General features: G+C 48.3%; 1 protein-coding gene and 1 long non-coding RNA gene across 2 annotated transcripts in view; one reads left to right on the forward strand and one right to left on the reverse strand.

Annotated features, from left to right (window-relative positions):
• Positions 1-2,685, reverse strand: part of GPC4 (glypican 4) — a 102,010-nt gene extending 99,325 nt beyond the window's left edge. The window contains exon 1 of the mRNA XM_083722918.1: positions 2,155-2,685. Within this exon, the coding sequence (XP_083579044.1) occupies positions 2,155-2,356 (202 nt within the window). The 5' untranslated portion in view covers positions 2,357-2,685. The remainder of the gene's footprint in view (positions 1-2,154) is intronic.
• A 19-nt stretch (positions 2,686-2,704) lies between these two features.
• On the forward strand, positions 2,705-8,974 carry LOC310837057. Its single transcript, XR_014560388.1, has 4 exons — positions 2,705-3,008; positions 4,213-4,324; positions 4,475-4,548; positions 8,950-8,974. It is a non-coding gene; the product is annotated as an uncharacterized lncRNA (long non-coding RNA).
• Positions 8,975-14,292: the final 5,318 nt, after the last annotated feature.

Raw genomic sequence — 14,292 nt, forward strand, 5'->3', positions numbered from 1 at the left:
GGGCAAGAGGCAAAAGTCAGGATGCCTATTTATAAAGCCTGGTGGGGTCCAAATGTAAAACCAGAGAAAGGCCAGAGAGAGTCTCATGTTTCGGCAAGAAGTCCGCCAAAATTCATTGGCCAGTTAAAGTGATGCTCTCCCAAGAGGGTGAGGCAGCTTGGGGTGTGGGGGGGCTGCCTAGCTGCACAATATGGCAAGCAGCAAACAAGTTAAATGTGGCTTTTGCAATGTGATAAAAATACAGAGGGCATGTTAATTGCTTTCATTTAAAGATAAATATATCTGGGGGGGGCAGGGCATGCAGGGCTGGATGAGTAGCACCAGGTGCCATCCAACGAAGCCAAATGTCAGAAGACTCCTTCACAAAACAGTTTTACTCTGTTTTGTGAACTCCCTCCCACAAGATGTAGCAATGGGCACCAGGGATGGCAACTTGAATAAAATATTTGGGGGGACAGGTAAGCCCTGCCCCACATAATTGTTCACACGATGCAGCACATAAACACCATTTGAATGGCAATGCCTATTTATTGGGGGGCTCAAATATTTTACGGGGGGGGGGGGGAGAGAAGACCCTTCAACCCCTAGGAGTTGGCTCCTATGATGGCCACCAACTTGGATGGCTTTAAAAGAGGACTGGACAAGTTCCTGGAGGAGGCAGAGGAGGCAATTTGTGGCTTAGTGTCAGTGGTTAGATTCTTCACTCCACTGCTGGAGGCAGTATTGCTTCTGACTCCCAGTTGCTGGGGGCTGCTAGTGGGGAGGGGGCTGTTTCCCTTGGGTCCCACTTGCAGGCTATTTCCCACAGGGTCATCTGCTTGGCTACTGGCAGGGCAGGGTGCTAACCTAGTTGGGCCCCTTTGGCCTGACCATGTTGGCCAGGCTCTTCATAAGTTTTTATTCACCATCCTTCTTGGCATCCTGGCTATTCCAGGCCATTATCAATTTTCATCAACTGCCTGAAACGCGGGTCAAGGCAATGGCCAAGGTGGCCAGCCATGTCTCCTCTTTATGGTTTGCCTCCCGAAACTACTTAGGAGTTACTGAATTCTTTCTTTTTGCTACGACAAAAAAAGCAGCAGGGGGGGGAGGAATACTGTGTGGCCTTCTCAATGGCAGAGGCTTCTCAATTGCCAAGGAAATGTAAATGCAGTCTACCTTCTTTCCCACCAATCCCGAGTTCAGCTTCCTTGCTAGAAACTCCACCCCACTGCAAGGGGGGGGGGGTAGAGAAGAGAGCTACAGCCACATGGTTTGGGAGGCATCAATTGTTGCGAATTCCATCAGCAAATTCCTCCACGGTTTGCCTGAATTCATTTAGTAGATCCGAAGGGGGGCTGGGGGAGAGAGACGGGAGGTGATTTCCTCACCAAATAATCTCTCTTCACCCCTCCTCTTTTCAGCTGCTCCGAAACTGAAGTTGTTTAAAGAAAGAATGAGATGGCTGCAATCCAGGGCTCTCTTGAAAAGTGTGTTTGGAAAACTCAGGAACCCAGATTACAATTAAATTGTAATTCTGTGCGTTTGTGTGCGTGTGTGTTGGGGGGTTGCAATAAAAGGCTACAGCTTTTTGCCAATTTGTTCACTGAAGATTTCCCCCTCAGCTCTCCCCACACGGCCGCCGCCGCACGCCCCCAGCCTTACACAAGCAACAACTTGATAAAGAAAGAGAACGAGGGGCAAATTTTTCTCCTTCACACTAATTCCCATTCCCCAATTCTTTCTTTGGGGATACACGCGCCTACCTAGAAGTAAGTCCCACTGAGCTCCAGGAGGCTTACATGCAAGTAGACGCTCCTGGGATTGAGCTCCAAATCGAACTTCCACAGAAGAACGGCGTCGGGCTTGCAAGCTTTGTCCCAAGTTTGCAAAGGCGGAGGGGGCCCGGTATCGAGGAGTTTGGGGTCCATTTCCCGCACCCACCCCAACGAGGCCCTGCTTTCCAAGGCAGTTCAGACAGCATGGGTTGCCAAATCAGAACTGGAAAAGTATTGGTAGAGCGAGAAAGAGTCGTGGAATATAATAAAATTAAACCCCGAGCCTACTCCAGAACTGACGACAAAGAAGGCTTCTATTTCCCCCACCCCGCAGAAAGTGACCCAAAGCCGGTCCCCCACGGCTACTCCACTCCCCTAACTCCCCGCCGCCCCTCACCGTTGATTTCGTGGCTGGGCGCCTCGCTCTGGCTGAAACCTTTGGCCACGTAGAGCTTCTTGACTTCGGAACAACTTCCCGAGCGCGGCTCGGCCGACGACGAGGCTGCGGCGGCAGCGGCGGCGGCGGCGAGAAGCAGCCAAAGGAGCGGCCGGCTCCAGGCGGCGGGGGCCGGGGGCCGGAGCCGTGGGCGGGCCAGCATGCTGGACGAAGGCGCGCGGGCTCCGGAGAGGAGAGGGCGCCGCTGGCCACACGGCCCGGCGGAGGACGGCGAGGGCGCCCTGCCGCGCGCGGCGAGGCTCCCCACCGCGGCCGAGTCCTCGGCGGCTCCGCTGCGGAGAAGAAACTTTAGGCGCCTCGGAGGGAAAGACGCAGCGGCGGCGGCGGCGGCAGAAACACCAGCCGGGACAGGCAGCGGCGGCGGCGGCAGCCCCCAGGAAAAGCAGGAGCAGCCCGGCGGGGCGGAGTGGAGCTGGAGTCCTGCCTTCGCCTCCGCCTCTCCAAGCGCGCGCGCGCACCTCCCTCCGCGCGGGGAAGCCGGCAGGCGCGCTCGGGGGCGGGATGGGAGTGCGGAGAGGGGGCAGTGAATCGGTGGGCTGGCCCCAACCGCGAATCTCCCTCCCTCCGCCCCTGCCCATAATGAAGATAAGAGAGAAGCGGCTGAGAGTTCGCAGGGGCTCTTTTAAAAAAAAATAAAATAGATTGCGCGGGTCTCGCTTCCATTCCCTAGGGTGCCCTCCCTTCCAAAAGCAGATTTTTGGCCGCCGCTACGATCCTGGCAAGCCGCACGCCCCTCCCCCTCCGTCTGCGCCAGAAGGGAGACCCATTGAGTTCAATGAGAGCCTAAGGAACAGGTGAGGGGTGCGTGGGTGGGTGTTTTCCGGCGCGCCGTAGGCTGCAAAAATCTTCCATGCGCTTCCTCGCGAGTAAGCCTTCCTGGGACTTGTTTCCGAAGCCACGTGCATAGAATGGCTCTGACGTAGGCGGGGAAAAGTCTGCGGTTGCTCACCTGGGGCAAGTCCCGTTGAAAACAATTGGTCTTACTTTTGATCAGACGTGCGAGGGGAGAATGGAGCGGGCCCTGTTAAACCCTGAAAGTAGGCGGAGGGTTGGATCCGCGCAGCCTGTTCCTGGTGAGGTGTTTGCAGAAGGAAGCCCGAATGAAGTCGACGCGGGGGGGGGGGGCGTTTTCAGGTAGTAGGGTAGCCGCTCCCTACACCAAGAAGTCTTATTACAATGACAGAAAAGAAAATGAGCATTTATTGACACCACCAGCAGCTAAATATGTATCCTGCAACATGTTTAGGTTACAATTCTGTTTATTTCCTTTCGTGTTGGTTCCCTGGCAGGCTGCCATCGAGCTTACTTCATTACAGCGAAGTGACATTATGGAACCCGGGAGACTAGAGTTCAAATCCCTGCTCAACCAGGAAGCTCACTGGGCGACCTTGGACCAGTGTCTGAGCCTGACCTACCTCACAGGTTGTTGTGAGGATAGAATGAGGAGGCGGAGCTATAAATGCAATAAATAAAATTATTACCATTATTACCATCCAGCCTTCACTAGCACATCCCAGAGCAGGTTACATCATTATATTCAGAATTAAGGACAGTTAAAACAGAGTTCAGTCCCAGGAATAAGGTGGACCCTGAAAACACACATTTCAGACTACACGTAGCTGGAAAATAAACTATTGCATCCCTTGGGACTTACTTCTGTGGAAACACATAATGCACAGGGCTGTACACTACAGTGGTACCTCGGGTTACAGACGCTTCAGGTTACATACACTTCAAGTTACAGACTCCGCTAACCCAGAAATAGTATCTCAGGTTAAGAACTTTGCTTCAGGATGAGAACAGAAATTGTGCTCCGGTGGCGCGGCAGCAGCAGGAGGCCCCATTAGCTAACGTGGTGCTTCAGGTTAAGAACAGTTTCAGGTTAAGAACAGGTTAAGTTCTTCACCCGTGGTACCACTGTATTTGGTTCAAATTTATTAACTCACCTGTTTTTCACTCAGCTGTGTTTTGTAACAAGTTCATTTGTTTTTCAAACAGATTTGGCCTCATCTTTACCCTCTTGTGTCTGTGTGTTTTACTGGCAACTTTGACATTTTTGTGGTGCTGGCACAACAGCTAAGGAACCAGATGCCTTTACAATAATAAACAGGTGTTACACTCAGTGGTGTGTCTTGTCTGTTATTTTCTAACTCCATCAGATTTGCAATTTCTACACTCCTTCTATTGGAGGCTTATTAGTTATTATTAAGAGGGAGGGGGAGATTCCTGGGACTCCCAACATCTCTTTGTTTTCCTGCAGGCCTGGGTTAAAAGTCAGTGACCCAAATGGATTTTGATGCACATCTTTTCCGTGTGGCGATTTCTGATTGGCAGGTAAACCAATTCAAATTAATTGGTTGTCTTTGCACATGTGCATGCGTGCTTCCACAAACACACACACACATACCCCAAGCATCAGTGGTGTTAGCATCTCCTGGAGCCCTGCCTCTCTATCTTTAACCACACCCCTCCCATGATTGGCTATGCCCATTTTAAAAAAAGAAATAGATGTAAACTTGCCTATAGCAATTTTAATAGAAAAACTCCTGTCATGCCTAAACACATTTTCCTTCACTTTAAAGTTGCTATGATTCTATGATCTATTTCCTTACATTTTTAGAATTAAGGAGTAGCGATTTTTCCAAAGCATGGGGACAAAACACACACATTTTTCCCAGGCGAAAGGCTATCTTAAGAAATGTTGCAGCCCAAATGACACCCTTTCTCTCTCTTTTGAATAAATTTTATTAGGGTTTATAGAGAAAAATGCAAAACTTAATATCAAATATATTTTCCTCTTTTTTTATCCGAACTAAGACTTTGATTTAAATACAATAAAAATATAAAGAGAATGGAGGGAGAAATTATTAAAAACAGAGAAAAAGAGAAATAAAGAAAAATTGAAAAGAGGTTGAGAGAGAGAGAAATAAAATTCAGAAGGTAAGTCCACTGTATATAAACCAAATTCACTTCATCCACTCCAATGTTATACCCAACAAAGCCACTTTCTATAAACAAACACCCTTTCTCCAAGTCAAGATGCAGAGCACCCATGGCCAACTGGGCTTCTTTCGCTGAGACGGCTAGAGTGCCGGCGGCGGATAACTCATTCTGAATCTGACTGGACACAGGTTAGAGCTCAATGTCGAGCCTACCCAGTGGCGATAGCGACGGCAAAGAGGACTTTCTTCACCGCCTCTATTGCATCTGCAGAAAACAGCAGCAGGAGACTCTTTCAGGTGGTTTGCCCCTGCTCCATCGGGGCCCAGTACAGGTCACATGATCTTCTGCAATGATTTTGCAAAGTTTTTTTGCAGATAAAGTCACTCAGATTCAGGAAGAGGTAGACTCCACCATGGGAGCAGGGCCAGGGTGGGAGAGTGCTAGAGTCCTGTCTAGTCAAGTTGCGTGGGATCAATTCCAATCTCTTACCTCCGAGGATGTGGACAGGCTGCTTGGACGAGTGAAACCAACCACCTGTCTCCTGGATCCTTGCCCATCCTGGCTTATAAAAGCTAGCTGGGAATGGCTGGGCGATGGGCTCTGCGGGGTGGTGAATGCTTCCCTCGGTGAGGGAGCCTTCCCAGACCCGCTGAAAGAGGCGGTTATCAAACCACTTCTTAAAAAACCATCTTTAGATGCGGCCAATATGGCCAACTATCGCCCAGTCTCAAATCTTCCATTCTTGGGCAAGGTGATTGAGCGAGTGGTTGCTGAACAACTCTAAGCACACCTGGAGGATGCGGACCATTTGGATCCCTTCCAGTCGGGGTTCAGGCCTCATCATGGGACTGAAACTGCCTTGGTTGTGCTGGTCGATGATCTCCAGCGGGCTAGGGACAAAGGTGAGAGCTGTTTCCTAGTTCTGCTGGATCTCTCAGCGGCCTTTGACACCATCGACCATAACATCCTTCTGGACCGTCTTGAGGGGCTGGGAGCTGGGGGCACTGTTATACAGTGGTTCTGCTCCTTTCTTCTGGGCCGTGTTCAGAAAGTGGTGGGGGGGGGATGAGTGTTCAGACCCCTGGGCTCTCACTTATGGGGTGCCTCAGGGTTCCGTCCTCTCCCCCATGCTTTTTAACATCTACATACAGCCGCTGGGAGAGATCATCAGGGGGTTTGGGCTGGGTGATCATCAGTATGTGGATGATATCCAGCTCTACCTCTCTTTCAAATCAGAACCAGTGAAGGCAGTGAAGGTCCTGTGTGAGCGTCTGGAAATGGTTGGAGGATGGATGGTGGCTCACAGATTGAGGTTGGATCCTGACAAGACAGAAGTACTGTTTTTGGGGGACAGGAGGCGGGTGGGTGTGGAGGACTCCCTGGTCCTGAATGGGGTAACTGTGCCCCTGAAGGACCAGGTGCGCAGCCTGGGAGTCATTTTGGACTCGCAGCTGTCCAAGGAGGTGCAGGTCAATTCTGTGTCCGGGGCAGCTGTTTATCAGCTCCATCTGGTATGTAGGCTGAGACCCTATCTGCCTGCAGACTGTCTCGCCAGAGTGGTGCATGCTCTAGTTATCTCTCGCTTGGACTACTGCAATGCACTCTATGTGGGGCTACCTTTGAAGGTGACTCGGAAACTACAACTAATCCAGAATGCAGCAGCTAGACTGGTGACTGGGAGAGGCTGCCGAGACCACATAACACCAGTCCTGAAAGACCTACATTGGCTCCCAGTAGGTTTCCGAGCACAATTCAAAGTGTTGCTGCTGACCTTTAAACGGCCTCGGGTCCTCTACCCCTAAACTGCCTCAGTCCAGTATACCCGAAGGAGCGTCTCCACCTGCCCAGTTCTGCCTGGACACTGAGATCCAGCGCTGAGGGCCTTTTGGCGGTTCCCTTGCTGCGAGAAGCCAAGTTACAGGGAACCACACAGAGGCCTTCTCGGTAGTGGCGCCTGCCCTGTGAAACGCCCTCCCACCAGATGTCAAAGAAATAAACAACTATTTCACATTTAGAAGATATCTGAAGGCAGCCCTGTTTAGGGAAGCTTTTAAAGTTTAATGGACTATTGTATTTTAATATTTTGTTGGAAGCCTCCAAGAGTGACTGGGCCAGATGGGCGGGGTATAAATAAATTATTATTATTATTATTATTATTATTATTATTATTATTATTATTCAAATGTGGCAGGAAGCCCCTCAAGCACCACCACCTGTCACTGGCAACAATGATAGAGTTAAACAACTAACCAAGCACCTTGTCTACTTGTTGGACCAGGCCTGCCTTGCACCTCTTCCCTAGGGGAGCGAGTGACGCTGTGATCTAGGCCACTGAGCCTCTTGGGCTTGCCAATCGTAAGGTTCCGTGGTTTGAATCCACACAATGGGGTGCGCTCCCGCTGCTCGGTCCCAGCTCCTGCCAACCTAGCAGTTCGAAAGCACACCAGTGCAAGTAGATAAATAGGTATCGCTGCAGTGGGAAGGTAAACGGCATTTCTGTGTGCTCTGGTTTCCGTCACGGTGTAGGTTTGTGCCAGAAGTGGCTTAATAATGCTGGTCGCGTGACCCAGAAAGCTGTCTGTGGCCAAAAATGTATAGATTGCTCTTGGAATGTCATGACCTGGAAAGTTGTCTGTGGACGCACACCAGCTCTCTCAGCCTAAAGCAAGATGAGCGCTGCACCCCTTAGTTGCCTTCGACTGGACTTAACCATCCAGGGGTCCTTTACCTTTTTACCTTTAACTGCACCTCTGACAGCCCAGCCCACCCCCCAATCTGACAAATAAACACTGCCCTCACATCCCTTGGCCACATTCTGGAACGTGCAAAGCAAACTCATCAATTTCCCAAACCTTTTGAAGGTTTAGGGTGTCTGGCTATGCTGGCTCACCCTTCACCACTGCCAGAGAGGAACATCATAATGGAGTGGCTCAGGAAACAGGTAGGATCTTGCAAGTCTCTCCTCCTTGACTCTTCTGCCCTTAACTCATGAGTAAAGAGACCAACTGGTTAATAGAGGGCACTTTATCCCAGAGGAATGTCTCTGTGCTGCCTGAAAAGAGCAGTTGTTGTTATGTGGGGCAAAGCTTCAGAAATCTGCTGAAACACCTTTGTCAGAGGAGGAAAAGGTACAGAGACTCTCCATACATAGGAAACTGCCTCCTTCTAGCTAAGCATTGCCTACACTGGCTGGCAGCAGCTGTCCAGGTTTTCAGGCAGTGGGTCTCCCCCAGTCCTACTTGGAGACTTCAGCATGCTCAGCACGTGCTCTACCATGGAGCTATAGCACCCCCCATTTCTCCCTCTCTCTTGTAAGCCAGATGTGACCCTCTAGAATAAGAGAACTGTAGAGCTGGAAGGGACCTTGAGGGTTATCCAGTCCAACTCCCTGCAATGACATTGCTGAACTCCAGCTCCTGTGGTCCCTGGTCACTGGCCATGCTGGCTGGGGCTAATGGGAGTTGGAGTCTAGAGGATCTCAGGTTCCCCACCGCTGCTCTAGCCCTGCCTATTCAGTCCCACTTCCCTTCCATCTCTGGCCACACTCTTTCTCAAGGAAGTCCCATTGAAGTAACATGTTTTGTAACATGCTTTGGCTGCCACTCTTCCTCTGGAAATGAAGGATAGGTCCCCCCAACTCCCTTGGTAGACTAGATGCCATGCTCAATGCAATGCATATTTCCCCCAATGACTAATTGAATTCAAAGCAGCCATGGAGCAGAAGAATGTTCAAGGAAGAAGGGGAGGAGGATGCTTGTTAACTTCCATATCCAAACTATCCTCCCTCTCCAGCAACCTTTCACCCTGCAGGGGGGAAAGATGAATGCACCTGAGCATCCTCACTGCTGCAAGGCACAAAGAACACAGGTAACATTTTTAAATTTCTGGCATTTATACCGTGCCATTCCTCCCACAGCATCATTAAATCGATTGCTGACCAATTATCGTTTTATCCCGGTTTGAGTATGGCCTTATGGGAGGCCTTGGGCAAAGCAGTAATTCCTGGCCTCAGTTTCTCAGCTGTGGAACCCTGCGCAGGGGGAGAGGAGCTGACTTGCCTCGCAGGGTCGTTGTGATGTTGAAACAATGACTTATGTATCTGGGAATTTTTTTACAAAGCGACAGAGACTTGGGAAAGTTTCCTCATTGTAGCTATACGTTGTGCCTTACAGTTTACTGATCAGGTCTGCACCTGTTTTGCTTTGGAACAGCTGCTATTTTTCACAGGCTGTTCACTGAGCTCTGAGTGATACAGATATTTTTTTTAAAAAAAATATTTTTTTCAGAAAAAGACAAGAATGCAAATCATAAAAGCAGTAACATGAGAGAAATTTCCAGGCCATAACAACAAAACAAAGTAAAAGCAAACAAGATGTAAAGCAAAGGTCTGGTTATTCTGCTTCTCTTCACAGGCTCCCAGTGAAGCAGTAGAGAACTCCAAAGATACTGGGCACTGATTTCTTTGCTGTTAAAGATGCTAGAAACTCACATACCTTGCTGGTGAATCTGCAGATTCTCTGGTTGTCACTGCTGGTTCTCGGTATTTTCTTTTCATTGTTACAGGGAAGTGATGGTGCCCATTTGATATCTTTTCAGGTATAACACACACAAATATTCTGAACAATATGGGTGAGAGGGGGGATATCCCATTTGTCCTCCAAGTCCACTTTTAAACTCTATTCGTGAAACATAAGATGTGTGAAAGGCTTTAAAAACAAAACAATGCCTCAGATTGGATCAGAAGTTGAAATCCTCCCCATTCATCTGACTGACTTGAACTGGTGCCACAGTGCAAGCATTGTTGTTACTGACTTCCTAAATGAACAAGTTACGGTACTTTCGTCTTTTCTGCCCAAATGATCAGATGATATTAAAACCTATGTGCAATTTGGCAGGAAGCAGGGAGAAAGCGAGAGAGCAGCAGTCACTAGCAAACCTAAACTATTTACCTTATGTCAGGTTCTGCCAGGGCTACAAAAAGCTGGTTTTCATGTCACCAGAACAACACTTGGTTTCTCTCTCCCCGCTCCCCCACTCCTCCTCCCCATTTTGGAATTAACAAAGTAAACTGATCTTCCTGCAGAATGTGTCATACAATTAGGATTGGGATAAACAGGTTTCTCAGTATGGCCTCTGTATCCTGGTGGGCTGAGGAGACAAAGGGACAAGGATGGGAAAGGTGGAGAGAGCAGGTTTCATCAAACAAAGCTTGTGTTTGTTTTCAGTGCCAGAGTCTAGATGCATGTATGAAATGGGATGCTTCTTCTGGGATCAGATAGAACTCATGGGCATCCAATGAAGCTGAATACTGAAAGTCTCAGGACAAGGAAAATAAGGTCCTTCTCAGCACAGTGCATGTTTAAACTTTGGAACTCACTGCCACCGGAGGCAGTGATAGCCACAAACTTGGATGGCTTTAAAGTGGATTGGACAAGATAATGGAGGCTGTCAATGGCTACTAGCCACAGTGATTGAAGGCGACAATGCTTCTGAATGCCAGTTGCTGGAAACCGCAGGAGGGAAGAGGGCTTTTGTCATCGGGTGCTGCTTGCCGGTTTCCCACAAGAATCTGAGTGGTCACTGTGAGAACAGGATGCTGAAGAGAATATTCTTATAGGCAATGCATAGGAAGTATATACCAAGCTAGAACACTTGCTCATCTGGATCATTATGCTGTACTCTGACTGGCAGTGGCTGCCCAGGGTTTCAACTGGAGTCATTTTCAGCCCCAGCTAGAGATGCTTCTGGGGAAGGAAAGCAAAAGGAGGCCCTACCACTGAGCTATGGTGCATATGCCAACTATACCTTTCAGTGAGTCAGATGATTATCAGAGGATAGGTACTTAAAGCAGCTATTACCAGGGCAGCTCAATGCCTTTATACTGAGACACACACACACACACACACACAGAGAGAGAGAGAGAGAGAGAGAGAGAGAGAGAAGGAAAGAGAAAGACAGATTGTCTAGCCACTGCTTGCTCCACTCACCCGCCACACCTACCCCCTTGCAAATCACCCTTCCTCCACACCCAACCAAGCCCTAACAACTTGCCCAAAGTCCCATCCATTTTTTAAAGGAGGGGGGAGCAGTTTGCTAAGCTGCCTTGTAAAGTGTGTCCTCCCCCTGTTAAGCAGCTTGCCTATGGCACCTGCCCCATGCTGCTTCCTTGCTTCTCTGCCTGTTTGCCTGCTGTTCATCACAGAACGTTTCTAACTATATAGGAAGATATACTTGCGATTCAAGACAACACTTTGTGCATCTGATGAAGTGGACTATAGTCCATGGAAGTTTGTTGTGCCATTGGTTTTTAAGGTGCAAAGCAAACAAACAAACAAAAACAGCCTGCACACCCCTCTCCGTTGTTTTTTTACTGAAAGTAGACCTGCCATGGAATCCTTTCTGGAAGTTCCACCTACAGAAACACTGAACTGATCTTGTGTACCAGGTCGTAAGAATAAACAACATGAAAGGGTGGCTGTCTTCATTCTGTTTGTGAGCTTTGCACAAGATGGGCTTTTACTTGGTATGATCCAGTGAAGCATTTCTGAAGAGGACATGCCAGTCTCTTGACCACCCTTTCAACAGATGGAGATGAAATTGGCACCAGGCAGCCTGTCCGAAAGAACAAAGGAGCGGCCTCTGTCCAGTGGACAGCACATTCTTTTTCCCTTCAGGCAACTACACAATTAGTTCAGGCAACTACACAATTAGACCTATGCATGCTTACTGAGAAGCACCCATTAAGTTGAATTGGACTTGCTCTAGGTTGTGGAATGGCTGTAGCACAGGATTAGAGCACCTGGTTTGCCTGCAGAAGGTCTTGGGTACAATCTGTGGGATCTCCAGGCAGGATCCCCTGTCTGCCACTGCCAGTCAGTGCAGGGAATACTGAACTTGATGGAGCAATGGTCTGACTCTATAAGACAGCTCCCTGCATTCCTATGTCTTAAGGGAAAGCCATCTGTTTTGCATGCAGAAGATCCCTTGCTCAACTTCTGATGTCACCAAGTCAGGATGGGAAACAACCCATAGCTGAATCCAGTACTGAGCATAGTGAATTGATGCTCTGACTCCATATAACTGAGTATCCTCTGTTCCTAAAGGAAGGACTAAAGCTCAGTGAAAAAGCATCTGTAGGGTAGCCATATTTCAAGAAGTAAAAATCCAAACACCCACAAAGTTGTTGAGTTTTTCTTGGTTCCAGGGCAAACCGCTGCCTTCCCCCTGGATGTCATTTCCACCTTTGAAATTCTGGTAGCACCCAGACATAGGGCAGCCACAGAGGTCCATGATTCAATCCCCAGGATCTCTAGGCAGGACTAGGAGTTGCCCCTGTCTGAAACCCTGGAGAGCTGTTGGCAGTCACTAAACTAGAGTTAGTCACTGAATTAGTGGACCAATGCTTTGATGCAATATAAGGCAGTTTCTTAAGAACTGTGGACTCTGTATGTATGTGCACACACACAGTTTTCATGTATGTACGGAAAACACATTTAAAAGACTTTGAGCCAGACATGCTGGTGGACACACAACCATAACCACAGTCCTGCACGGTCAGACTAAAGTAGGCCTGTTTTGCTCAGCATGCTGATACCTCAGAATCCCTCTGCAGGTGTGAACAAGAATTTGTAGGGTGCTAGGATTCCCCTTCTAATTTCTGGGTGTCAGATGATGGATTTAGCATATTAAAATCCAACCCAGGAGCCAGCTTGCTAATGGCCTGCTAAAAATGGGTGCATTAGGGTGACAAAGGGATTGACTCTGTGCCAGACAACAAAGTTAGTTACAAAGACAAAGGCCTTTGAAGGAGAGTTTTAGTGTTTCTGCTGGGATGTGAGTTCAGGGAGAAGTGGCAGTCTGTAAAATGCAGAAAGCTGGAGCACAGGGCCAGACAGATGTCAATTTGAATCCAAGGCTGCAGCAAAGGAGAAACAAGAACCTTTTGTTGTTTTGATGCTGTGAGCCCCTCCATCATAGGCTCAGGTCACATATATGTATAAATAAACCATATATCATAAAGACTCCACAGGCTCTGCTGTCCCTCATTTCCAAACGGAAACATGACCCTGGGTGAGTGTCTGGAAGCCCCGGAATCTTGCACCACTCAGAGACTGGGGTGGTGTGCAACAGGATGCTTCAACCCCACTGATGCATTTGTTTTCAATAGGAATAAAACACAGCTCACCTTCTTTGAACTGGAGCCTCTGTGAGTATACATGTACTGGGAGACCTCTGACCAAAGTCATCCTAGGAAGGATTGGACTTTGATCTGGGCTGAATTTACTGCATGACCTTTGACATCTCTCTCAGTCTCAGTCCCCCACCTGCAAAATTGGGATAACTACACCAAAGGACCTTACAGAGTTGTTGTGAGGATTACTGAGATCAATGCATGCGAAGGACTCTGAACAATGAACATGTCTTATTTACTGATAATAATATATATATGAGGCATAGTACCTGGTGTCAGAAGAGCACCTGTACAACTGTAGTGTACAGCTTTTAAAGAAAAAAAACACAATGAATCTCAAGCAAGCAATAATTCAAAAAATGATAAGAAATCTTTCTTTTTTTAAATAAGGAACTAAAAACCACAAAGCAATTCAATACACTTCTAAATCATCCCAGAGGGAAATGCCAAGGAGGAAACAGAACTTCACTAGAACAAATATTAATATGTCAAAATAGCTGTTTTGGTAAACATTCCTCTTTAGCTGTTCCTTTATAGCAGAGGACCAATCTGCAGGAATCAGCAAACAAGTCCTTTCACACCATGGGCACAAGCATGGCCACCTGTTGCTTGCCACTGATCAGTTGGCTGTTAAGGCACAAGAGCAAGTTAGGCCTGATCCCCCCCCCCCCATGCAAGTTGGCAACCCTGCATAGAAAAATTTCCATCCTGGACAGCTTTGAATACCACCCAGTGCATACATATTCTGAACCCATTTGACCACTGTCTGCTCCCTGCAGCTTTCTGGGAAAGGCACTCCAGCAAATGGGTTTGAGTCCCTTGTTGGGCAAAGGATTCCTTCACTGCAGGGTGTTAAACTCAATAGCCCTCATTGTCCCTTCCAACTCCACAGTTCTATGATTCTAAGAAATATTGGAAGTGACACAAATCTGCACAGCACTTCC

The sequence above is a fragment of the Podarcis gaigeae genome, assembly GCF_964106915.1.
Source record: "Podarcis gaigeae genome assembly, chromosome: Z".
NCBI classification, from domain to species: domain Eukaryota; kingdom Metazoa; phylum Chordata; class Lepidosauria; order Squamata; family Lacertidae; genus Podarcis; species Podarcis gaigeae.